Source organism: Amblyomma maculatum, chromosome 6 (genome assembly GCF_055883805.1).
Source record: "Amblyomma maculatum isolate TAMU_Amacu chromosome 6, ASM5588380v1, whole genome shotgun sequence".
NCBI classification, from domain to species: Eukaryota; Metazoa; Arthropoda; class Arachnida; order Ixodida; family Ixodidae; genus Amblyomma; species Amblyomma maculatum.
Genome location: NC_139349.1, coordinates 80,016,817 through 80,041,689, shown reverse-complemented (window position 1 = coordinate 80,041,689; position 24,873 = coordinate 80,016,817). Strand labels below are relative to the sequence as shown.

Here is a 24,873-nt window from a genome sequence, read left to right as displayed (position 1 = left end):
CTTACCTGCACTCAGCTATGGCGCTGAAACGTGGAGGCTAACCAAGAGAGTTCTACTTAAGTTGAGGACAACCCAGGGGGCTATGGAACGAAAAATGGCAGGGGTAACATTAAGAGATAGGAAGCGTGCGGAGTGGGTCAGAGAAATAACTCAAGTAACCGACATTCTAGTGGAAACTAAGAAGAAGAAATGGGCATGGGCAGGACATGTAGTGCGAAGAGAGGATAACCGATGGTCGCTTAGGGTAACAAACTGGATTCCAAGGGAAGGAAAGCGTAGCAGGGGGCGGCAGAAAGTTAGGTGGACGGATGAGATTAAGAAGTTCGCGGGGTTAAAGTGGATGCAGCTAGCACAGAACCGGGTTAAGTGGAGAAATATGGGAGAGGCCTTCGCCCTGCAGTGGGTATAGTCAGGCTGATGATGATCATGATGATGAAAATTATGTCACTTTTCTGCTTTTAAGCCACCAATCTTCCAATCGTTTTTCGCTAGCTTCCACCGCAGGTTCATTCAACCGGCCAGTGGTATCTCTTAACCCCAGAGCTTCAGGAAGAGTGACTGCACCTGCATCGACTTCCGGCTGGATACTATTACATTCGAGTATAATATGGTTAATTGTTTCTGTGGAAGGAGATGACCCGTAAGTCTCCTCATTTTGGGAGCCTTAATGATCCGCGGCTTCGGGCGCCATCTGTGGGCGGCATCTGGAAGCTTCTGTACTAGTGCATTTTGAAGGCTATTCCCACCTGGGTCATGGAAAGTTGGGATGTGGCCCTTACATGGATTTTTTTAAATATTTGCTTCGGGAAATGTGGGGTGCAGCCCATACACGGGTACGGCCCTTACAAGCTTTTATACGGTAGTTAAAACGGGGGAACAATAAACAGCCCGTCACATTAGTTCATGTTGTAGAGCACCGGATGCAAAATTAGGAGGGCGTAAATTCGGATCCCGGAGGCGTACTGTGGCTGCTGAAACTAGTATATTACGTCACATGTATAAAAAACAATCCACTATGCTCTCCTTTGTGTTACTCGCTGCTTGTCCCCTTTTTATACATCTCACGTAAGCCAGGCACCACAACAGGATAGTAAAATAATTCCCACTCAAACACTTATACCGAGACGCCGATAAGATAATATACACTATGTAGTCACTGTTACCACGTCGGTGCTGAAAAATTGGCAAGAGTGTTCACGTCGGTGCTGAAAAATTGGCAAGAGTGTTGAGGTTTCTCTAGTAACTGTCTGCTTGTGCTGTTCATTATGCATTCGTGGGGCCGCAACTTTTAACTAGAAGCATGCATTCCCGCATTTGGTTAATGTAGATTTCGCATTATTAAACCGCAATATAATACACAGTACTCAGCGTGCAGACTTCCCTCTTCTCTCTCATTTCTGTTGTCTTGCAGACAGTGCCACTTCCGCAGACATCTTATTTTGTTTGAAAAACAAAAATACGGGATAGTGCATACCTGTGTCGCAAAACGGTTCGGAATGCGCCCCTGGATCGTTCCTTTTCGGGCGTGGTTCCAAGATGTCGCAAAACAATATGTTCGGTGTCGGTTGAGTTCAGGTTTCAGGTTCAGGGTCGATTCCAATTCGACATCCTTGTGAAGAACCGCAGTTCATCAGGCATGAAACAAAAGCGGTAATGGCGGAAGGAGGAGTTGAGGGCGTTCGCAGTGTCCCAACAATGAGCAGCGTCTTATTAGAAGAAAAATTAAAGAGCACTGCATAATCTGCATTGCTTTGGTTTGGTTTGTGGGGTTTAACGTCCCAAAGCCACTCTGGCTATGAGAGACGCCGTAGTGGAGGACTCCGGAAATTTCGACCACCTGGGGTTCCTTAACGTGCACTGATATCGCACAGCACACGGCGCCTTGCTTTTCGCCTCCATCAAAAAGCGGCCGCCGAGGCAGGTATTCGATCCCGCGTCCTTGGGAACAGTAGTCGAGCGCCGTAACCACTGCGCCACCCCGGCGGGCTAAACCTGCATTGGAGTAATGCGAAAGCACGGATGCTGCTTTTGGTTGTTTCTGGTTGCTTCTAGTTGCTTAATTCACTTCTTGTTTCAGTGAGCGAGCGAGCGAGCGAGCGAGTGAGTGAGTGAGTGAGCGAGCGAGCGAGCGAGCGAGCGAGCGAGCGAGTGAGTGAGTGAGTGAGTGAGTGAGTGAGTGAGTGAGTGAGTGAGTGAGTGAGTGAGTGAGTGAGTGAGTGAGTGAGTGAGCGAGTGAGCGAGCGAGCGAGCGAGTGAGTGAGTGAGTGAGTGAGTGAGTGAGTGAGTGAGTGAGTGAGTGAGTGAGTGAGTGAGTGAGTGAGTGAGTGAGTGAGTGAGTGAGTGAGTGAGTGAGTGAGTGAGTGAGTGAGTGAGTGAGTGAGTGAGTGAGTGAGTGAGTGAGTGAGTGAGTGAGTGAGTGAGTGAGTGAGTGAGTGAGTGAGTGAGTGAGTGAGTGAGTGAGTGAGTGAGTGAGTGAGTGAGTGAGTGAGTGAGTGAGTGAGTGAGTGAGTGAGTGAGAAGACTACACCGACATGGACCTCGGGACAGGGGCTCAGCCATGGGGAGGGTCTCCTTGCCGGCTCTCCTGCGCCGTGACAGCAGAGAAGGTCTTGGAGTAAGCCTCCTCCCCCAGGAGTAGGACGATGGATAAACAAGAAGTATTATTGCTGATAGAAGGGGCCGCGGATTAATACTTCTTGTTTGCCCATTTTAGTTTTTGGTACTTTCAAATTGCGCGCCAATCCCTTCCTATGCTTCCTAAAAAAGCTCGACTTCAGGTTGTGTGACGTCACATTCTTGACGTCACGTTAACTCACTGATTTAATTAACTATTTCATTATTTGATACATTTAAACTGTTGCGCCAAAACATTGGCTAATGAAACCATTTTCGCCTTTACTTTTACATTTTTGCCTGTTATTAATTACCTAATTAACTTATTGGCGTAATTATTTTTTGCACACAACATTATGCCACCGTCTATCGACTGACACCACTCATTAGCCTCTACCACTTCTCAATTACTCACAACGCTGCGGACATTTACATTTTTGCCTGTAATAATTACCTAATCAACTTATTGGCCTAATTATTTTTTCGGCACTAACATTGCGTCACCCTCTATCGATTGACACCGCTCATTAACCTCTACCACTTTTCAATTACAACTGCTGCAGACATGATTTTGCAGACGCGGTCTGCGCACGCGGCCTGCGGACAGAAATCTGTGAACATAGCGAAGTAATGCTTTAGTATTAAAAACGTTCTCGACGCAGTAAAGCTGTCGCAACTAAGCCACTAGCCTTTAAAGCGGAAAACACTTCATGGCTCATGGACTACGGAAATTTCAGCAGGAAATATTCGCACAAAATGGCCCCCAAAGAAAAAAGTCTGCTTTCCATCAGAAATCGAACCGATATCCCTCCGATCATAAGCCAAGCGCGCAAACCACTACGTCACGCCGTAATTTTCTTTGTCGAGCATGAGGATGATAGTAGCGATGAAAATGACGATGCGGTTAAAGATAACGATAATGATGATAGTAGTGATGGTAACAATGCTACCGTTATTGATATTCATAATGGTTGTAGTAAGGATGACAATGAGTATGCAGTTAATTAAAACAGTTCTGTAAAGTGGCTTTCTCCACTTCCACTCTTAAGCAGACTTAAGCGCAGTCCCGCAATTTATTTTATGTAAGCATTCATCCACTGACGCCTCTCCATCAAGCGTTCATTCAGTGGCACGTCCCTGCTCTCATGACCTTGCCGTCGTGTAATCAACACCGATGAACTATCTAAAACCTGCCTTTTTAGTGGTGTAACATAAAAATGTTTGGAATTAACAGATCCCATCTCCTCCATAAGATTTTATTATCAGCAAAATACTGCCACACAGCAACTATAAAGTGACATTCCTGTGCAGAAAACACGAGAACTTGAGAACAATTTTTGTAAATAATTGTAAGCATCGCGCCTTGCGGGGCTCCGGCTAGATTAATTAGACAAACATTTTCGCTGCTCATAAGCATCCAGCCGGCGAAGTGCAAAAACCTCGTTTACTCCCCTTCTTGGATTTCAGCACCCTTGCAGACCGCGAACTGGTGGCAACTCACTTTGCTGCACATCCCCCCATTCGACGCGCGTGTTAATTAACCGCGCGAACAGCCGCTCGCGTTGTTTTACAGCCGAGTTCTGTTGCCGCTGCTTCTAAGTTGAGGTGAGGTCACAGTCCCGTACTTCCTATATGACTGGGCCGGTTTCCACAGGACTTCTCAGACACAGACGAAGAACGCTGCTCGTATAGAGGGCTCTTTTTTGCGAAATTAATTACGATGGAACCCTAATGGCTTCGAGCATCCGGAGTGGAATCAATAACGTGTCGCGGTGTCCCATTAGAAGCACGCCGCCTGCAAAACAAACGAGCTAGGCGCCAAAGCGAATTGCCGCCACTGCTCATTAGAGGGACCCGTGGCATCATTAGGCCCGCCGAAGAAGAAAGAAAAATGATTAAAAGAGGTCTGTTATCACAAGCAGCGACGTGCAAGGAATTTCGACTGCATGCAAGAGAGACCTGTGATGCTGAAGGTAATCGTTGAAAGAATTTAGTTTAAAGTACCGAACAGCATTCATTGAGGTGCTGATGAGGTCTTGTTGGAAACATGCCTTCATGGTGCAAGGTACCGCCATTACAAGGCTTGTATACTGAAACGCAGAAAATACAAAAATCGACACAGATTATTGTTACGCATAGTTCATATTATGCTATGACAATGCACTGGCTAGCATTACCGCGCCTTTCCTTTTCAGTGTTTTCTTGCTGCCACTTTGCAACTGGTTCATCAGAGCCACTTGAATCGCCCTACACACTCATTTTTAAATTCACGTAACGCACACATACATTCGCTAGGTTGGTTTGAAAAGTTTGACCTCCCAAAGCGACATTAGGCTATGAGATACACAGTAGTAAAGCACTGCAGTATTTTCAACCACCTATCGCTCTCTAAATGCACCGATTATGCACAGTACACGAGCACCTTGTGTGCTGTGTGATGTCAAGCGGCCGCCGTGGCCAGGATTTGACCCCTAACGGACTAGCACTAAACTCATTACTAATTATAGGCACTAACCAGCACTCGCCTCAATGTAGTATCAACTCAAAATTCGGCATTCCATATCAATTATTAGTACAAGCTACACTGATACGTCCTAGTGGCACATATACAGCTACCATGTGTTCGCAATGCAATCACAGTTCGATTTATCATCCCATTTCTCATATATAGCATACATATCCGCCGGATCACTATCAATACTACACTGCCATATACGACGCACACCGTCATTCCTTAACAAAGGTAATGATTTTATTACTTCGTCGCACAGCAAGTTATGGGCACGGAGTGTCCACCGAGGACAAAAAGAAGCCCATAGATTAATTACTTATCGAAAAGCGTTCATGCACTTTCTTACTCGCCTAATCTGATCCGTCAATGTATGCCTCTATTATCATATACACACTCAACCACATACAGTCATCAGCTACCCCATTTTACGAAAGACCACTCGCCGTAGATAAAATACCAGCTTCAACCAAGCCGCACAAACGTGTCTACTTAGCCTATGAGCAGCGTTCCGCGCTCGGGATCCTATAGGGTCTCAGGTTCGATTCCCATATCAAAACAGGTGGCCGAGTTGGCAGCTCCTGCCAACTCGGCCACGTCAGGTGATCTCGTTACGTCACACAGCTCGCTGACCAATCAGTGTCCGGCCATGAAACCTAATAACGCTGGCAGCGTTAACGCCGCACTTTCTGGAAAACAACGGGGCTTTTAACGCTATCTCGTAAAAAGGCCGTGCCGCGGTATCCCGCAGGGTGCCGTTCTTTCATCCACCCTTTTTAATATCACCATGGCTCCTCTCACGGTTCAATTATCTATTCCCGATCTTCAGCACTTTTTTACGCCATCACACTGTGGTGCTCACGCGGATCTCCTGGGCATGTTCAAGACGCTATTCAGCTGGGATTGAATATCATTTCTTCCTTCCTTGAACATGCAGGCCTGTCTCCTGCGCACGAGAAGTCAGAACTCCTACTTTTGACTCACTCTACCTATCAGCGAGCTCACAACTCACTGATCTCCCTTATCTTGGGCGGTTCCCCAATCGCCAACGTTTCACAATGTCGCGTTCTTGGCATGCCTCTGCATCCGCTAAAAATGCCCGGGCTCTCCATGCGGCTGTTTCTACCTGTCAGTCTGTCATCCATTTACTTCGCCGAGTTGTGACACAGTCTTCTGGCCTGAGGGAAGCTCACGCTTGTCGACTGGCTCACACGCTGGCTCTTAACAAAATTCTTTACTTCGTACCATATCTTTCATTCACCCAGAGCCAGCTAGACACACTTCCAACACCTCTTCACGGCCTTTATAAAGCTGCTCTCGGTCTTACCATATCCACTTCCACCGATAAGCTTTATGCCACTGGGCTCTTTCTTACTCTTCGCAGTCTCCTTTCCCTTCACCGCGACCGACAGATAGCTCGCCTCTCCAGAACAGTCCATGGACGCTGGCTTCTCGACCAGGCTAATATTTTCCTCATCAAGTCAGTTCCTCTGCCAACTCCTTCCCCGCCGGAGGCTACTAACCTCCGTATACTTCCTCTTCCAGCCATCTTCCAGCCAATATGTCACCGGTACTGCATGCTAGCCGCCGATATACTGCTGCCTCTCATCACAGTTTGCCCTCCAATACAAATGGGGTCGCTTACACGGATGCCTCTCATGCGGCTCCTCGCGGGTCCGGAAGCCAGGTACTCTTTCATCCTCATCTATCTACCCCTGTCACTCACACTAGCGGCCCTTTGCTCCGCCCTCTGAATATTATCTCGCTTGAGGTCCTCTCCATCATTCATGTCATTCAAAGTTTCCATTCTCTCCCACCTGTGCCTCAGAATATTATCTGACTCCAGGGCGGCTGTCAGTGCCATTAAATCTAAAAATCTCACACCTCATCTGTCCACGGAGTTCGAGGCCGCACTTGTTGCGCTGCAGCCCTGCCCGGCCTTCCTCCGATGGATCCCTGGACACTCGGGATTGACGGCAATGAGCTGGCAAACCAGCTCGCCCGTGACTCAACCGGGCACCGTTCATTCCCTGGACCAGGTCCTTGGAGGAGACTGTCCGTTCGCGCCACCATCAGAGAATATTACAATGCTGCTCGCTTAGACTGCAAGCTCTACCCCGACCCTCATTCTAATCTCTCCGTACGGGACGCTCACGTCCTTCGGCAGATACATGTTACGGTGAGGCTACCCAAAAGTAATACAGCTGAATACGCTAACCCCTGCGCGGCTATATCTGTACAAATTCCGCCGCGATCCTTCATGCTACAATTGCCCTTTCCGTTATGCCAACCTCTCTCTACCTATTTTCCTGCCCGGTTGCATTGCAATCGGGCTATTTTCCCACCTCCTCCAATAACATCTGGACCTGGGCGGACTGGCTCAATGCTGAGGGTGAGGAAGAACAGCACCTGCTCGTCCATCAGTTAATCGATGTTTAGGCGCCTAAGAGTTGCGCTTTAATAGTCGACTACTACCACTACTACTCCCCACCCCGTGCAAAGGGTTCGGAAGGCTAACGAGCAGGTGCTCCTGCGTCTGCTCGCCAATACGATGTTGTGCCTGGCAACTCTTAAAACATTTTGATCTCCAATTTTACGGGCGGTGCTCGCACTGTGGGAAGGTGTCTGACACCTACCACATGGTGTGGGCCTGAAGACCCCATCCTTATTCCCTATCCCCAACCCCACCCGAGAGAACTGGGAGGCGACCCTGCCCGGCTTGAGCAGCCTCGAGGCCCAAAAGGCATCAACGCACCGCACCCAGGCTGCGGTAAACGTCAGTGGAATGCCTGTCTAGGCATCGCACCTATTGACTGTACCTCTGTATATATAACAATTGTTTCCACCCCCACCACCAGCATGTGTATGCGAACCGCTTAAGTGGGTAAATTGTATAGTATATTAAAGTGTGTTATCCTTGTGTGGTCTTGTCTAAGCAGGCAATAAAGAAAAAAGAAAACGCGTATAGTAGTGGTTTGCGCGCTTGGTTGAAATGTAGTTAGCTAGGATAGCAGCTTGGGCATGTTGGTTATGCATCTTGAGGTAACAGCGCGGAACATGGACGGAAGCACAAGATTAGAAGACGACACAACGAGCGCTCGTTGTGTAGTCTTCTAATCTCGTGCTCCCGTCCACGTTCCGCACTGTTACCTCAAGAAGCGCTTGGCTGGGGGGATGGTGGTCGTCAACACGTTTTTTCTTCTTATTAATGGTTGATTGACAGTTCGTGCGGACTCACCCTGCCAACACACTTGTGGCAATCTTCCCACGCCATTTCCCGGGCAAGGAATGCTTTCGCATTAACGCTGTCCACGTCACTTAAGAGGGAAGCTTTCGCATTAACAAGCGGCTGCGACAGCGCGGTGAAGCACTCGCGACCGACGATATGCGAGGAGGGAAAGCGGCACTGTTGCATTTTCTTAGTTGCGACCTCTCACCCACACCACTAAGAGAAAAGATCGAAACCGAAAGGAAGTTACATGCATGTAGCAACTGTACAAGGGTTGCTTCCAGCGTTGTTGACACTGCACGCGGCATCTATTTAGTGCACAGATATATAAAAGCGGTAGTTATACTGCACTCACTCATCGCCCACTAAGCGCAAAGGGGTCCATGCTCGATGGAACCAAGGGGAAACGACGACACGCACACCTTCAGGTGTTAAGTCATGCTCATGCTAATACTCAGCGTGCGCCAGATATCTACCGAAACAACGAGGCAACCTCAGAAGAAAAACTTAAGAACTTAAGAATAACTTGAACTTAAGAATGTAAGAAGACACTTCGACTTACCGGCTGCAGCTTCGGCGACGAGCTTTTGACGTCTATAACGGCGGCAGTGAACGACGAATTTTCCCGTGCGTGGTCGATTCCCCACACAAGCTATACCAGGGCGCCCACCGCGGCAAAGGCGAAAGCATGTGTTCTTTACTGTTCGCTTCGCTGCCCAGAACCAGAAGGCGGGGCAGGTACTATCGCACTCAGTATGAGCTACACCGCGCGAGCGCGTAGCCGAGCGTTCTGCAAAACTGTACAGTATGGTACAGTGGCGCTGACTGTGTCGTGTTCAGTTATCTGGAGAGGGTGCAGCTGTTCCAGCAAGCGCGCTTGAGCCCTTCGGTACCGTTTATCTGAAGAACACATCATTTGTTTCTTACTTTGTTTTCGCTGAAGGAGAAACTGCAAGATCATGCAGCACGTTTGCCACCGACGAGACATGGCATGTAAAAGTTATCAAAGAAGCGTTCTCTTCGTCCAATAAGGGCTGTGCGTTTACACATGATTTCAGCACTGATTGAGTGCGTTAGCGCCCAGCTAAAATCAGAATTAGCCACAACGTGGGCCGAGGAGTGTTTTCAATGGAATTTTATTACCTACAAGAAGCCAGTTTGACGCTTGTAAGTCTGTGGCGCTTCAGTGCAGCCTTCCCCGTTCAGTAACATGATGGAGCGCAAAATGGCATGCCAGATAACACAGCGGGTGCGGACCGAGACGACCCCGCGCGCATAAAGTTTGGGCATCGACCGACTGCTACATCAATTTAAAAACTGATATCTAAATAAGACTCAACGAGGGTAAAGGTGAAAGCAAGCAGGTGGACGTGATGTGAGCTTGCTGGAACAACTACACCCTCTCCAGATAGCTCGAAAACAAGGCACAATCAGCGCCACAGTACAACCATGACGAGCGCTAGGCCACACGCTCGCGCGGTGTAGCTCATACTGAGCGCGATAGTACAAGAATAGGATAGGTATGTACTGTTCAAGGATGCGTGTGTTTGTTATAGGCTATTTTGGTGCTTATGTTGGTGGTGGTGGTGGCTTACGTTTTCGTTTCGTCTGCAAATTCTTAGCCGGGCTTCTCAAGAGAAGCGCGCTGGGGCACCGAGTCGACATAGTTGTAGCGGATGGCAACGGCACACGGCTGCCTCTTCTGTCGTCCTGCTCGAGCACGTGTTCTACATTGAACCTGAGATTTGTCGCCGGTCCAGTTCGCGGTCCCACCGCTCTGGCTTGTCTTGGTAGCTTGCGGCGTCCGTGCAAAGAATGTATGGGTATTTCGCCGAAATACCGCTCGCAGATTTACAGCACCGTTTCAAAAAATAAAGTATAAGATGGCAGAGACATGGCCAACAAACGTTTTGCAGCTGTAAACAGTACCGAGCAGCCAGAACTTATACAGAAAAACTTTATTTACAGGCTCCATACAAACTGCGAGAGTATAAGCTTGTCATTCTGAATTATTTCGCAAAAATGCAATCGTTATACAAATAAAAACTGCAAGCATAATCCACACAAAAACAAATACTCTCCGTTAAAGCTTCTACATTCTGCAATAAAATCCGCAGAAAGACAGGTTATTTCTACTAAGAAAAATTTGTTTCCAAGTTTGTCTTACAAAAGGTGGTGGAGTACGTAGCGTCACTGCATAAACAACTGCAAAGCCAAACCACCATCTTTAGGTATTTACTTAGCCACCAAAAAATTTACTTCCCCTCAATTTCGGTGAAAACCGCATCATGTTACTGCACCTACTTTTAGTGTTATTTTCACATTTCCTCCGATTTTCGGGTCGCCTTGTAAGATGCGCTACTAACTCTAACAGAATTTGCCTAACTTTACTGACGCAGCTAAAAAGGACACCTCACTTCAATTTATTACTAAACACCCTCAACAGTGGGTATTACGTAAGGGGTGGGGCACAGAAATTAATAGGCGAGGAAGTACACAATAAATTGACAAGAAGAAAAAAAAGTTATAAAAAATTTTCGTTACTCGATCACATGTGCAATACAGTCAAGGAACGTGGATGGATAGGTGATGGCTGCAAGATCTCGTGGACGGCCGTTCCAATCACTGCCAGTCCGGGGAAGAATGGAAAAGCGAAAGTAGCGGTGCGGGCGCGAGGTCGTGATACCTTCTTCTGATGGCCGGTGCAAGGACAGATGCGCGGTGAGGGTGCGCAAATGTAGGGTTCTTGTCTTATCCCAGTGTACAAAAAAAAAAATAAAAAAAATAAAAAAATAAAAACTGGAGCAAACAAACTGGCAATGCGGCGACGAAGAGCAAGGGCCGGGAGGTTGGACTTTGACTTTAAAGATGATATACTGATGCCATAAGAGTGCAAGGAACGAACATGTCAGTGAAACCACCACTGCATACACGGCGTTATGATAACGTATTGCGGCTTCAGCAAGAAACGTGCTGGACACAGTGAGAGAAAAAGCACTGAGGTTAGCTTACAAGAACAGCCCAAAAATGTCAACGCGCTGTCGGATAATGAGGCACCACGAAAATCCCTGTCATCAGTCTCCGAAAATACAGCACATTTCTTTAATCCTACACGTTGTGTATCTTCCCAGACCCATGATCCGCATTGTTCAATAGATTAGAAAACGGTATAGGCTTAATGAATTCAGTAAACCTTATTATCATCGTCCATGAGAAGTTTTATGCGATCCCGGTAAAAAGAGAAACGCAATTCCATATGTGTGTGTGTATCTTCTCAGACCCATAGGCTTAATTAATATAGTAACCCTTATTATCACCGTCCATGAGAAGTGTTATGCGATCCCGGTAAAAAGAGAAACGCACTTTCATATGTGTGTGTGCGTTTGAGTGTGTGTGTGTGTGTGGGGGGGGGGGGGGGAGGGAGTGTTTCTCACTCATTTAATTTACAAACTACATTAAGTACTGCAGGAAGCAGAGACATAATATCAAAGCATGCGTAATATGCAGGCGTAGGGAGACGCTGCGCAAGACAGCGGACGGTTTCCAATCCCTGCAAGAAGCCTCATCCCAGTAAATCGCCAGTGCCGGATGCAGGTTGCTCACGACTCGGGACAGGCAACCACAAAGGGCTGGTAAGGGACCCTGCGACCGGCCTCGTGACATCGGCTCACCCAGCGAGGTCGGATGAATACCAACGACTCGTTCGCGGACAGCGCCTGCAAAAAAAAAAAAAGAAAAGGTGGAAAAAATGGGAGCGAGAACTGGTTGAAGGGGATCATAAACCCAATATGCTGGGACAGTTAACACTACACTCGCTGCGCAGAAAAGAGAAAGTCACGTGTGAGAAGATATTGCCACTATCACTGCTAACAGCAGCCGTATCACGCCTACAGCAAGATGCTTATCTTTAAATATGATACCATCAATGGCGACAAGGTGTACAGATAAAACAGAGTCTTAGTACAGCTCACTTTACATGTCGCGTTTTGTTGTTGTTGTTTTTCAGCGGAATAACGGAAGTGCACAGAGCCCGCGCGTATAACATGCGTAAAGTGCCCCTGCAAAATTCAAGCTGTAATACAGCCCATTTTATGAGACACACTTTCGGTCCCAGCAAGCCAAAGCCTAATGGCGTTTCTCGCCGCGCCGCAACCGTCTGCAGCTGCTCGGAACGTAGCAGAAATAGATTTCGAGCTCAGTCATCATGCGTTCACTGTGAAAAAATAAACGAATCTATTTATACAATATTTTCAACAATATTTTCAGCATTTTATGCATGTGATGTAAAGCTTCCTCTAAAAATTTGTACGTACCGTACGTGTTCCATAACTAGATGGCGGCACTCTATTGGTGTCTTAAATTCAGGCATTTTTAACCACCGAGTGGTTGCTTGCTTATTTCGTTGGCGGAGATAAAAGCTAGATCATTGATTAGCTACATAGGATTCGATGTAAACTATTTGCAAATTACGGGCAGTAGCGATCGGCCATTCTAAAAAGAACATTCCACCTTCAAGTAGAGTAGGCAAGTTATTTGCGGCACAGTTGCGTAATTCCCTTAGGTTCGCCACCATGCTAGCGCTGTACTAAAACTCTCCAATTCATGTAGATCAGAGCGTAAACTGGAAGCGTAGCAGAAACAGAAAGAGCAGTGCACGTGCACTGATAAGCAAACAAACCGCGGGGTACGCAGGGAGAACGCAACAGTAACACGGGGCATACCCGAACTGTCCTAACCCTGTGCTAATTTGGAACCGTGCATTTTCTGATGTCCCGCTGCACTCCAGCTCCGATATTTTTCGCGCCCTTCTCCCCCGACGTGGCGTGCTTGGCTAGCCGCCTCAGACCAGCTGACGGGCCAGTTGGCCTTGGTGACCCTCGCCCAAGACATTCTCAACACTTCACTGAACCTCAATAAACTTTTCATCCTCCTCCTCCAGTTGGAACAGCTCAGAAAGCTATGTGTATGCATTGCCTTTTTGCACACCCCCTGCCACACCGTACCACACAGTGCGGCTCGTAATGCATCTTCATCCTCGCAAGTCTAGCGAAGGTAAGAATATTTTCGGTGCTGGTTTCTCTAACTGGTAGGACTTCCCCGAAAGCTTAAGAAGCGCCACTACACGGCTTAGAAGCAAACCCTATGCGCTCCGAACTTCTCTCAAAGGATGGGCATCAAATGTTCGGGCACTCCTTACAGAACCCCGGACGTTCACAAGGCAGAGAGTAGCACATCATTATAAATGTTCACTAGTTATTGTAATGACGAACGCATGATGCCACAGGCCTAATTATGCTCGCACGAATGAGCGGTACTTGTGTTACCTCGCATTAATCTCGCGTTACAAAACGTATACAGCGTAGAAAGGCAGGACAGGACTTGCTTGTTCCTTTTCAAACAAAGGTTTTGTGGGCAACCATGGGCATTCTGCTGCTGCCATACATACGCACACACACGGGCCGGTATGCCGTCCTCCAACTGCACGTACAACAAACGGATGAAGCCTTCGATCGAAAGAAGCAAAGCTCGTAAGCTGCGCCGTCAGTTATCGCCACTACCATTCCGTTCATCTAGCGGAATTGCCATATTGGCGAGTTTTTGCGTGAAGTTACCATATATCGTATACACACTATCCGCACGCACGCGCAGAAGATTCATCTGGCCTCCAAAGCACTAATGATGTCATTGCGGAGCCTTCGAAGAACAGGGAACGTGCGTGATTAACGATAACGTAAAACAGTAACCTTATATACCAACGACATGCTAAAACTATTTACTCAGCTTTTTTTCTTCTTTTTTTTTTTTCTGGTAATGCCGAACGCGGTGGTTCCGCCGGCACAACTGCACCGACGCAGCGGCGCTCCCAAGCTATACGGTTTTATAAATAACGATTTCGCTCTTCCGTCCGTAAATGAAACAAATTGTATTCGATAGCTCGGCAGCATTTTTTTTTAAACACATGCGCGGACGCTGCTGCGTTTTACTATACATTTTAATTGATACAGCTGCAGGCACTAAATTTCTCGCTTCAATTCACGACCATCGAGGCTCTCTCTCTCTCTCTCTCTCTCTCTCTCTCTCTCTCTCTCTGCAGTTCCTCCGGCAGCCGCCCTTAATGGCCCTCACGTGCAGAGGAGGGAATAAATTATCGCCACCGCGATTCTTCGGCATACGGACACTCCAATCGGCGGCACGTACAAAACAGAGCAGAATGCGTAGCGAAGGCCGCGCGGCGTGCCGTATATAAACGGCTGCCGCGGATCGATTCGCTCTGCCGCAGCACTGCACTGGCGTTCCCTGCACTGGGCGTGCACGTGGTGATCTGCTTCCCTTCTTTGCGGGCCGAGGCCCGCGACTCCGTGGGGCGGCGTGCGGCAACGTAAAATCTGCAAGTCGATGAGCGGAATCGCGTTCCGCCGCTACGAAAGAGGAAGAGAGTGTTGCGCGCAAGCGCACGCAGAGAACGCGAACGAGGAGTGGTAAGGCTTCGAAGCAGTGCGCGGAAGAAGAGGCAAGGATAACGGCGCCATCATAAACAACAAAGCCCAGATCATAGGTGGAAAAACTAGCGCCCACTAAGGACTACGCAGCGGGAAAAGCGCTCGAATTCAGCCGTTTCGTAGCGGTGACGACAGGTTCTTCTCTCTTGACGCCCTCTTATTTTCCGGACTTTAGGGAAACATGAGTGATATCAAAGAAGAGTTGTTCAGAAGACGGAAATGTGGGCAAAGTATTAACGACGACTTGCAGCGGACATCAACTTTCTTGCCGCACCGAGGACTCTCCGCGGCTGCTAACGCGTATAGACTCTCCAACCCTGCTCCAGACAAGAGAAGTTGAAAAGCAGTGCGGTGGCGATTAAATAGGAAGACATTCCCCATCCTCTTCACAAATGAAAGTAAGATATAAACAAGGGCTCTCTGTGAAACTAGTTTGGAGGTTTCCAATTCGCCACAAGTGGTGTCACGTTTTCTCGCCTTCCTTCGTACAGCTAGCCTCCGATTGCATAACATCGCATACCACACGCGCGCAGGATCGGCGCGGGGAACAAATGAACTTTCTAAAACGAGCAGGATGCCTGTGCCCCGCCGCAATGGTGCAATGTTAAGACGCCTAACTACTGTGCCGGAGTACCCGGGTTCGATCCCGACCGCCGACGGCTGCGTTTCCATGGAGGCGAAACGAATTGGCGTCCGTGTGCTGTACAATTTCAGTGCACGTTAATGATCGCCAGGTGGTCGAACTTACTCCGCAGCCCTCCCATTATGGCACCCCTTTCCGCTTTCACTCCCACCTTCCTCCCTTCCCTTATAGCGCGGTTCAGGTGTCCCCAGAACAAGTGTTACAGATACTGCGCTTTGCTCTCCTGTGAACCAATTATTATTATGCCTGCTGCCAGCGCAAAGCACCTGGGGGAGGAGGTGAAGGGTGGCTCTTCCTGGCCCTGCGGGGCTGGGACGATGGGTCGGCACCGCTTGCATCGGGGATTGGTTGGTTGGTTGGTTGGTTGGTTGGTTGGTTGGTTGGTTGGTTGGTTGGTTGGTTGGTTGGTTGGTTGGTTGGTTCATAGGAAGGGAAAGGCGCAGTATCTGTCACACTTGCTCTGTGGACACCTGAACCGCGCCGTAAGGGAAGGGATGAAGGTGGGAGTGAAAGTGGATAGAGAGAAAGGGGGGCCGTAGTGGAGGGCTACGGAGTAATTTCGACCACCTGGGGATCTTTAACGTGCGCTGACATCGCACAACACACGGACGCCACTTCGTTTCGCCTCCATCGAAACGCAGCCGCCGAGGCCGGGATTCGATCCCGGCATCGGGGACTAGCCAGCCACCGAATTTTTATCTGCAGTATGCCGTCATTGCACCCGTCACCACTTCGATGGTGGACGACGGCTGTTGTTGGGCGCGCGTCTTTCTCTCCCTCTTTTTCTTTATTCTCTATTTTCTCTTCTGTCCGCACGCGGCAGCGGGGGTGGCTCAGAAACAGAGCCAGTAGTAGGCCCATGCATTTTCTTGTCCTTCTTCCTGCAGCCACAACAACAAATCACCTGTTTTGGCCACTGCTTCGATGGTGGACGACAGCTGTTGTTGCGGTGCGCCTCTTTCTCTCCCTCTTTTTCTTTCTTCTCTGTTGTCTCTTCTGCCTGCACAAGGCAGTGGGGGTGACTTAGCTACAGAGCCAGTAGCAGGCCCGCGCATTTTCTTTTCCTTCTTCCTACAGCCACAACAACAGCCGCGTTCACCGGCTCACGCGGCCGTTCAGTTCCTAATGCGGCCTGAGCCGCTCACTGCAGACACGATAAAAGAACGCTGTACATTTGCAAAAAGAAAAAAACAAACACTGAAGGTCTAATCCATTCTGCGCCTAGATTATTCCACTGCAAGAACGCATGCGTGCTGGACCATGTTCTGTTAGCATAAACAGACTACAGATTATGAGAAAACTTAGTTTTCATCACGAGTGTCCACCTGTGCTGTCGCGCAGAACTGCGAGTAGCGGCATATAACAACACAAGTAAAGCGCAATGTTCATGCTGGTGTCCTTGCTCCTGTCCTCTCTGACGAAGGTTCCGACAACGACGATGCCATTATGCGAGTTCACAGCGTCTTAGCAAAAATAGTGCAGTTGACGAGTGGGATACCCAAAACGAAAACAAAAAATGGTCATTCAAGCACGACCGCCGGATAAGCAGAGTATACGGCCACTTTTTTGATAAGTTCGGGCATCTGGTTTTCATTACCGCGACTGAAAAGAAAAAAAAAATTAGGGGAGGCAGCGGCGCCCGTTTGGCGCCGCTAACGCTGGCTGGGACGCCGCTGCAATGGAAAAGCTCCATGCGGTACCTGGGCCTAGACATCGACCAGCGCCTCTCCTTCCATCCCGCGGCGACTAGGGCATGCCAGCAGATGAAGAGGACCGCCGTCGCCGTGCACAAGCTCACCGCCCGGGGATTTCCCAGAAGGCTGCGCTGCGCCTCTACAATGCAGCAGCAGTGGGGGCGATTCTCTACGCGCTGCCGCTCGTGATGGTGCGCAAACCATCGTGGGAGGCAGTGGAGGTGCAGCATCGCAAAGCGCTGCGAACCTGCCTCGGCCTACCCGATAACTCGCAATACGAAGTGACACTCGCCGAGGCAGGCGCGTGGCCACTGCAGTTACAGGCCACACAGCGAGCACTGCACCACATCGACCGTCTTCACTGTGCGCCAGACAGCGGCGAACTCCTGCAGCGCCTTCTGAATTTCCCACGCTGAAGAATGAGCGTGGCGCTGCAGGAATATGACCAACTGCAAAAATATGACCCCCCCCCCCCCCCCCTCCCTTCGGCCTCTGCTTCCCCTGGCCCCTCACGACGGAGGTACACCGAGAGATCGTCGGCATCGTGGGAAAACGCAGTACACCCCTCTGTGCGGTGCAACAACTAGCCAGAGCCGTCATACGCAAGAAACTGAGCGACCACTTGCTTGCTTACACTGACGGCTCCGTGGTGAGCAAAAGCTGCTCGCTCGCAGCAGCAGCCACCATTCCTGCCCTGCAGTTGCACTGCCAGCAAGGAGTGACATACTTTGGCTTTTCGACCACAGCGGAACTACTGGGCCTTCGCCTGTCTAGATATTACTCACCGATGCTCCGCTACCGCCCAGGTATGCACTGCTGTGTGACTGTCGCACACCCTCAGCCACCTGCAGGAGCGCAAATGCAGAATTCGCGCGCAGTGGGTGCCCGGTCACTGCGGCATACACGGCAATGAGAAAGCCGACAAGCTTCCTCTCCGCGACGATCCTCTCGCTCTGGAAGACGTGCGTGCGGTGATCTATGACCACCTCCGTCAGCAGCACCCGGACTCAAACATCGCGCGAAAAGAGCGCATCTCTATTGTCGGCGCATAATCATTGTCCCGCCTTCAGTGGTGGTGGTGGTACAAACTTTATTCATTGAAGGCCAAAAAATTAAAAAAAGTAAAATTATGTTGCCGCCGTTCCGTGGGTGGCCTTCCGGCTGCTGGTCGTGGCCTCCAGGTCACGCCTGGCGGCGACTTCCGCTGCCCAGGTCGTAAGCCGCTGTTGAATATGCGGCTCCGAGCTGGCCAAAGCAGCCTCCCACAGCTGCGGGCTGTTTATTTGCCAGGAGACGGGGGGAAAGTGCGCCGGACAAGAGTAAAGAATGTGAGCATAGTCTGCTCGGGGAGAGCTGCAAAGCGTGCATTGGGGCGAGAAGGCACCAGGGTGAATAAGGGCAAGGCGTGCAGGGGAGAGGAAAGTGTGGGCCTGTAAATGGCGCCACGTATTCTGTTCGATTTTAGATAGGGACTTGTGAGGGGGAGGGAGGGATAATCGGGAGTTGCGGTAGTGGAGGGTGATGTCATGGAAGGTGAGGAGGGAGTCACGCGTGTCCATCCCGGGGTGGAGGGGGCCAGCTCGGTCGGTCATTTCGCGAGCGATAGAATTTGCCGCCTCATTTCCAGGGTGCCCCGCGTGAGCCGGAACCCAAAATAGTTGGATAGATCGGGAAGGGGGGGAGGAGTGCTTAAGGATATTGAGCGCAGAGGAAGAGATTCTACCCTTTGCAAAGTTGCGGACTGCGGTCTTAGAGTCGCTAAATATGAAAAGGGCTGGTGTGCTGGCAATGGCGAGGGCGATGGCTGCTTCCTCTGCGGCAGTGGAAGTGAGAGCATGGATAGTGGCGACGGAGAGGGGGGCTCGTGTATTAGAGACAGTGGCCAGGGCATAGGCGGGATGCGAGAGGTAGGGTGCCGCATCAACATACACGGCGTCAGACCGTGTACCGTACTGGCACCAGAGGGTGGAGGCGCGGGCAGATCGGCGAGCGGCATGATGCTCAGGGTGCATGTTCTTGGGAAGGGGCTTGACAGTGAGCATGGAGAAGAGGGAGCTGGGCAAGGGATGGGTGACAGAGATAGGGGAGACAGGGGTCAAGCGAAGGGAAGTAAGAAGGGCTCTACCAGGGGTGGTGCGAGATAAACGATCGAGTTGTGCCACGCGATGGGCATCCACAAGTTCTGAAAGAGTATTGTGGACGCCCATCGCCAGTAGACGAGAAGTGGGGGTGGAAGTGGGAAGCCCGAGAGCCGACTTATAAGTTTGGCGGATGAGACAGTTGACCTTGTCTTCCTCGGTACGAGACAGAAAGAGGTAGGGGAGGGAGTAGACAAGGCGGCTTAGCACAAAGGCCTGAACAAGACGACGGAGGTCGTGCTCGCGCATGCCGTAGTGTCGGTTAGCGACCCGTCGGATCAGCCGTACCGTCTGCTGGACGGTGGTAGTAAGGCGGGAAAGGACAGTAGTGTGTTTACCATTGGATTGCAGAAAGAGACCGAGAATACGGATGCAAGAGACAGAAGGGATGGGATGTCCGTCGATAGTGACGTTAAGGTTAGGAGATGAGGTTGGAGCTATGCCTCGAGCCAGGAGGAGCAGGAGCTCCGACTTGGACGGGGAACAAGCTAGCCCGACCGTGCGAGCATAATCGGCGACCGTTTTAGCGCCTGCCTGGAGAGCGGCTTCCATCTCACCAAGATTGCCGGTAGTCACCCAGAGGGTGATATCATCAGCGTAGAAAGCATGGGAGAGGTTAGGAATGCTAGCTAGAGCACGTGCCATCGGAAAAAGGGTGATGTTGAAGAGAAGGGGAGAGAGAACAGAACCCTGGGGGGTACCTCGATTTCCAAGAGGGAAAGTAGGAGAGGAGAGGGTGCCGAATGAGATCTCAGCCGTGCGATGGGCAAGAAAAGCCTTGATGTAACTATGGATTCGGGAGCCCACGTTAAGGGTAGAAAGGGCGTCTAGGATGGCGGTATGGAAGACATTATCAAATGCTTTTGTCAAGTCCAGTGCCATGATCGCGCGAGTGCGCTTGGCGTGAAGAGGGTGAAGGACCTCTTCGGAGAGCTGGAGCATGACATCCTGTGTAGAGAGGGATGGGCGAAAGCCGAACATCGAATCGGGGAAGAGATGGTTGTCCTCGAGGGAGCTCTGTAAGCGGTCTAGAACGACGTGCTCAAAGAGCTTACCGAGACAAGAGGTGAGGGAAATAGGACGGAGATTTTGAATGTCTATGGGTTTGCCGGGCTTGGGGATGAAGGTCACCTTAGCGTGGGTCCACTCAGAAGGCAGGGTGCCTTCGTGCCAATGTTTGTTAAAGAGGTCCGTAATGGCCTCTAGGGATGATGTGTCCAGGTTACGGAGGGCCTTATTAGAAATTTGGTCTGCTCCTGGTGCGGAAGTGGTGCGGAGCTTATGTAGCGCCGCACAAACCTCCCCCAAAGTGATATCTGCGTCAAGCGCAGAATTAATGGTGCCGAAGTAAGAAGGGAGGGGGGACGGAGGGGAAGTGCAAAGATAGCGATCTCGGAGTGCAAGAAGGAAATCGGAATCGGATAGCGGTGAGGATTGCAGGAGGCGCGTCACATCCCTGCGTTGCGTGGCCTTGACATGCGACGGGTCAAGGAGGGCACGTAGGAGCGCCCACGTATCCCTCAGCCCGAGATTACCGGCCATGCGGTCGCATGTCTGGCCCCACTGCTGCCTGGTGAGGTATGAGCAGTGCTCCTCAATTTCCATACCCAGGCGGGCAAGGCGGAGGCGTAGTGAGCGATTGTGTTTTTGTGAAAGCCAGCGGCGGTGCAGGGAATGATGCGCCTCCCATAGGTGCAGGAGGCGGCTGTCAGCCGTGGAGGAGTGAGGAGGGGTAGGGACGGTAGAGGTGGCGGATGAAACATCTTTGAGCAAGGTGGCAGTCCATTGAGAAAGGTCTGAGATGGAGGTGGGGGCATGTTGCCGTGAGTGGCGGAACCGATCCCAATCGACTACCTGGCTCAGACGCTGGCGGGAGGATAGGCTAGGAAGAGAGAAAGAGATGGACAGGATATAGTGGTCGCTGCCGAGAAAGACCCAGGTGTTCGTCCACGCTGCATCCACGACGTTTTTGCAGATGGAAAGGTCCGGATTAGTGTTGCGTTGGACGCTGGAGCCGATGCGGGTTGGGTCAGAAAAATCATTAAGGACGGATAACTGTTCGTTCTGGATGAATGTCCACAGCGCGAGACCTTTCCTACTGTTCCCGGGATAACCCCAGCTGACGTGATGTGCATTGAAATCCCCAAGAATGAGGAGCGCGTTGCGATGTGCGCGAGAAAGGGCTTTGCGTAGAAGGAGGAGGAGAGGAGCTGAAGGTGTGCGAGGAGGGCTGTAGACATTAAGAACAAAGAGACTGGCATCCTGTCGCCGCCGGGGGAGGAGTTCTAGGAAAAGGTGCGTGCACTCTGGAACGTCGAGAGGATGCTCTATCGCCGTGTAGTTGCGGTGAACCAGAGTGGCAATGTTCGGGGGGGATGAGGAAGAAGGATGGAAAGCAGTGAAGTCGCGCAGCTTAACTGGGGAGAAAGTTTCTTGGAGAGCGATTAAAGCGGGGAGCTCGGAGGGAGGGATGTTCTGGAGGTGGAGCTGCAGCGCGTTCCGCTTTCCGCGGAAACCACGGCAGTTCCACTGCCAGAAATTAAGGCGTGAGGGGTGTCTGGCCATCACGAGGCCTGGGTGCCCCTGCTGGTGCAGGGGGATTGGGAGATGAGGAGGAGGGGAGGAGGGATGACACCATTAGGGTCGTCTGGGCAAGTTCGGCTTCGTGGGCACTCTGGCGGGCCTCAATTCTGGCTACGCGTTCGTTAATTTGTTCCATCCATTTCTGCGTGTCGGTACGCAGCGTAGAAATTGCGGCCATGAGGCGTTGCTCATGGGCTTCAAGAAACGAGGCTGTGTGGTGGATGACGGCCTCCACCTCCGGGATGGATGTGGGCTGGTTGGTGGATCGCCTCTTTTGTGGAGGGGTGCGGGAAGGGGAGGTGGCGCGGGAGGAAGCATTGGAGGAGATGGACATGGGGGCGGGTAGGGGCGGCTGGGGCTTTTGAGTGACAGGTGGTGGGGGGCATTGTGAAGAAGGGCTGGGGAGTTGGGGGTGCCCCAACAACGCCTGCAGCTGTTGTTTTAGCAGGGTAATCTCCCTGTTTTGGGCAGCGACTTGAGCTTTGAGCTCTTCTTTTTCGGGGTCGGGGGTGGGAGGCTGCAAAGGCCGGCTCACCTGGGAAGAAGTCGATGAGGTGTCTTGACTCGGCAGTGGCGGAAAAGAGACGGAGCGGCGGCGGGGGCTGCGTCCTTGGCGGGTCCCGGAGTTGGACCGCTGGCTGGGTCTAGATGGGCGGGAGTCTTCGGTGGACGGTTTTGATTGCGGTGGGGTGGATGACGTTGACTTAAGGCTGGAGTTGGTTGGAGAGGGACCGGTCCGCGCGTAGCGAAGTCCACACGGGCGGGATCCCGTGACATGTGTGCCTTGGCACAAGATGCATTTAGGTGTGCAGTCGGGGGGCTCCCGAATCTCGTGTACGGCTCCGCAGCGAGTGCAGCGTCCGGATCTGGGCTGGGTGCATACGTCGGAGCGATGGCCGTAGCTCCAACAATTGGTGCAGGCTTCGGCCTTGCGGCGGAAAGGGTGGCAGATAAAAAGGCCGCAGTTGAATATCACGGTGCGGGGTAGTTCTTTTGTACCGACGAAGGTGATCAGGATGGACCGCGTACGCCCCATCTGTCTTGCATCGGCAATGGCGTAGGTATTGCTGGGGTTCATAGCTTGAAGGTCTGCTATGATCTCCTCTTGGCTCTGTTGGTCCACGGCGTTGTAGATTACACCGCGGAGAGCGTTGTCAGGAGCGGCAACGTAAGCGCGCAGGGGGTACGAATTGGTTCCGAGACGCAGCTCAGAGGTTTGGACATATAACCGGGTGCGTTGGTCTGAGGGTGAACTAACAGTGAATGAGTTGTTGTATGGGTTGATACGTACGCGATCCTTGGCACGGGCGGTGGCATAGTCAACTTTGGCGATGGCACAAAGTAAGGTCAGGAGGGCCCCATTGGTAGTGGTGCGGAGGTCGAGGCCACCGCCGGGGCGGAACACGATCTTGTAGTCTTCTTGTGGAAGTCGAGGTAGAGGGACATGGTGACGTAATCTGGGAGTCTTCAGTGATGGCGGGGACGCTATTCCGGACTTGAGGGGGTCGCTTTGAGGAGTAGCGTCTCCTCTAGGGTAGGCCGAACGCTGGGCCTTAACAATTCGGGTCCAGCGGGGGTCGTCGTCAAATTCTTCTGGAGTGATGGGCGTACCGTCGACTTGGTTCTCCATGTCGACGTCTTTGAGGCTACAGCAGCTGCGGCGATGGCTCAGCGGCCGCAGGGATGGCGTGAGACGCAGCTCTGCGCTGCGGACAAAGCGGTGCCACGCCGAGCGTTAGGCTTAGCTCGGCTGCTTCGTGGCGGGTCAAAGATGAGGTCCTAGTCAACCGGCGGTCGGTCGGATGAGGGCAAATAAGGTGTCAGGTGAATCCTTACACCTTCACGGGCTCGCTCACAAAAATGGGTGAGTATCCGAGGCGAAATATGAAATCCACGCACTGAAGAATACGGATCCCATGCGAGGTACGTTCGCACGCGTTCCCTGGTCGAAGCATCTCCCGCCTTCAGCGTGCAATGATCATCCGAGTGCGCGTCGGCTGCGTGTGGCCCGGGTAAGACGGATGCGCCACGGACTTTAGTCGAGCGACGCATGCGTTGATTGCGGTGCAGTGGAGACATTAGTGCACATGCTGCTTCGCTCTACCGCATCCGCAGAGCCACGCCCGAGATGCTCGCGGCCTATAGGGCACTTGAAATCATCCCGGACAGCATCGAGACGCTCCTGTGGCCGCGCGGCAGTGTGCGCACTCGTGACAGGACAATGAGGACAATGGTGAGCCTCTGTGCGTTCATCGAGCAGGCGGGCTTGAAGTTTCACTTGCTCTCCGTCAGGAGTGCGCACCGTGACACGAAAGCTCCGTGTGGACAAGTGCTGCCTCGGACGTATGCTGCAAGGCGCCCCATCCCAGCAGCTTATGCAGTGTGTCGCGCGCGCTATCTATTTGCGACAGGAAGCTACGCGCGCGCGGCTATGCATATACAGCCTTGTAACTATATTATAAACTGCAGTGGCCCCTCGCGAGCAGTCATTTGTGGACAGTGCTCGGACATTTGCGCGCGAGCGACGCGAACTCGTTCTCTTTGTTTTGTATTTTGTAAATGTACAAAGCTTCCCCCTATACTTTCTTGCTATCGCTCCCCTCTACTTCCCCTCGCTATCCTATCCCTGTCCCCTTTTCTTACCCGTCGGGGGCAGCTCGTGTGCTTCAGATTTTAGAAAGCAGTTGCCGCGGCCGGCAACACTCTTTTTCTTCCTTTTCTTGATTATTCAATAAACCACTACCAACATCAAGGCGATATGGACGAGTAGCGCCATTTGAAGCAGCGCCGGCAATCCTTCGCGCTAGAGTGCCCTCGCTAGAAACTATCCCACACTAACAATCTTCTGCCTTCGCAATGTCGTTCTTGAAGGTAACAAAACTCTGTTCGCAGTAGGTAGTGCCTCACTTGGCGCTATTTTAATGCAATACGGCGACAGCACGCAAGGATTTTCGAAACTCATCT

General features: G+C 51.2%; 1 protein-coding gene across 2 annotated transcripts in view; it reads right to left on the bottom strand.

Moving 5' to 3' along the window:
• Window positions 1–10,301: 10,301 nt before the first annotated feature.
• Window positions 10,302–24,873, bottom strand: part of XRCC1 (DNA repair protein XRCC1) — a 104,115-nt gene continuing 89,543 nt past the window's right edge. For both annotated transcript variants that reach the window (XM_084607027.1, XM_084607028.1), the window contains one exon: window positions 10,302–12,067. In XM_084607027.1, coding sequence (XP_084463153.1) covers window positions 11,951–12,067 — 117 coding nt within the window. In that variant the 3' untranslated portion in view covers window positions 10,302–11,950. The remainder of the gene's footprint in view (window positions 12,068–24,873) is intronic.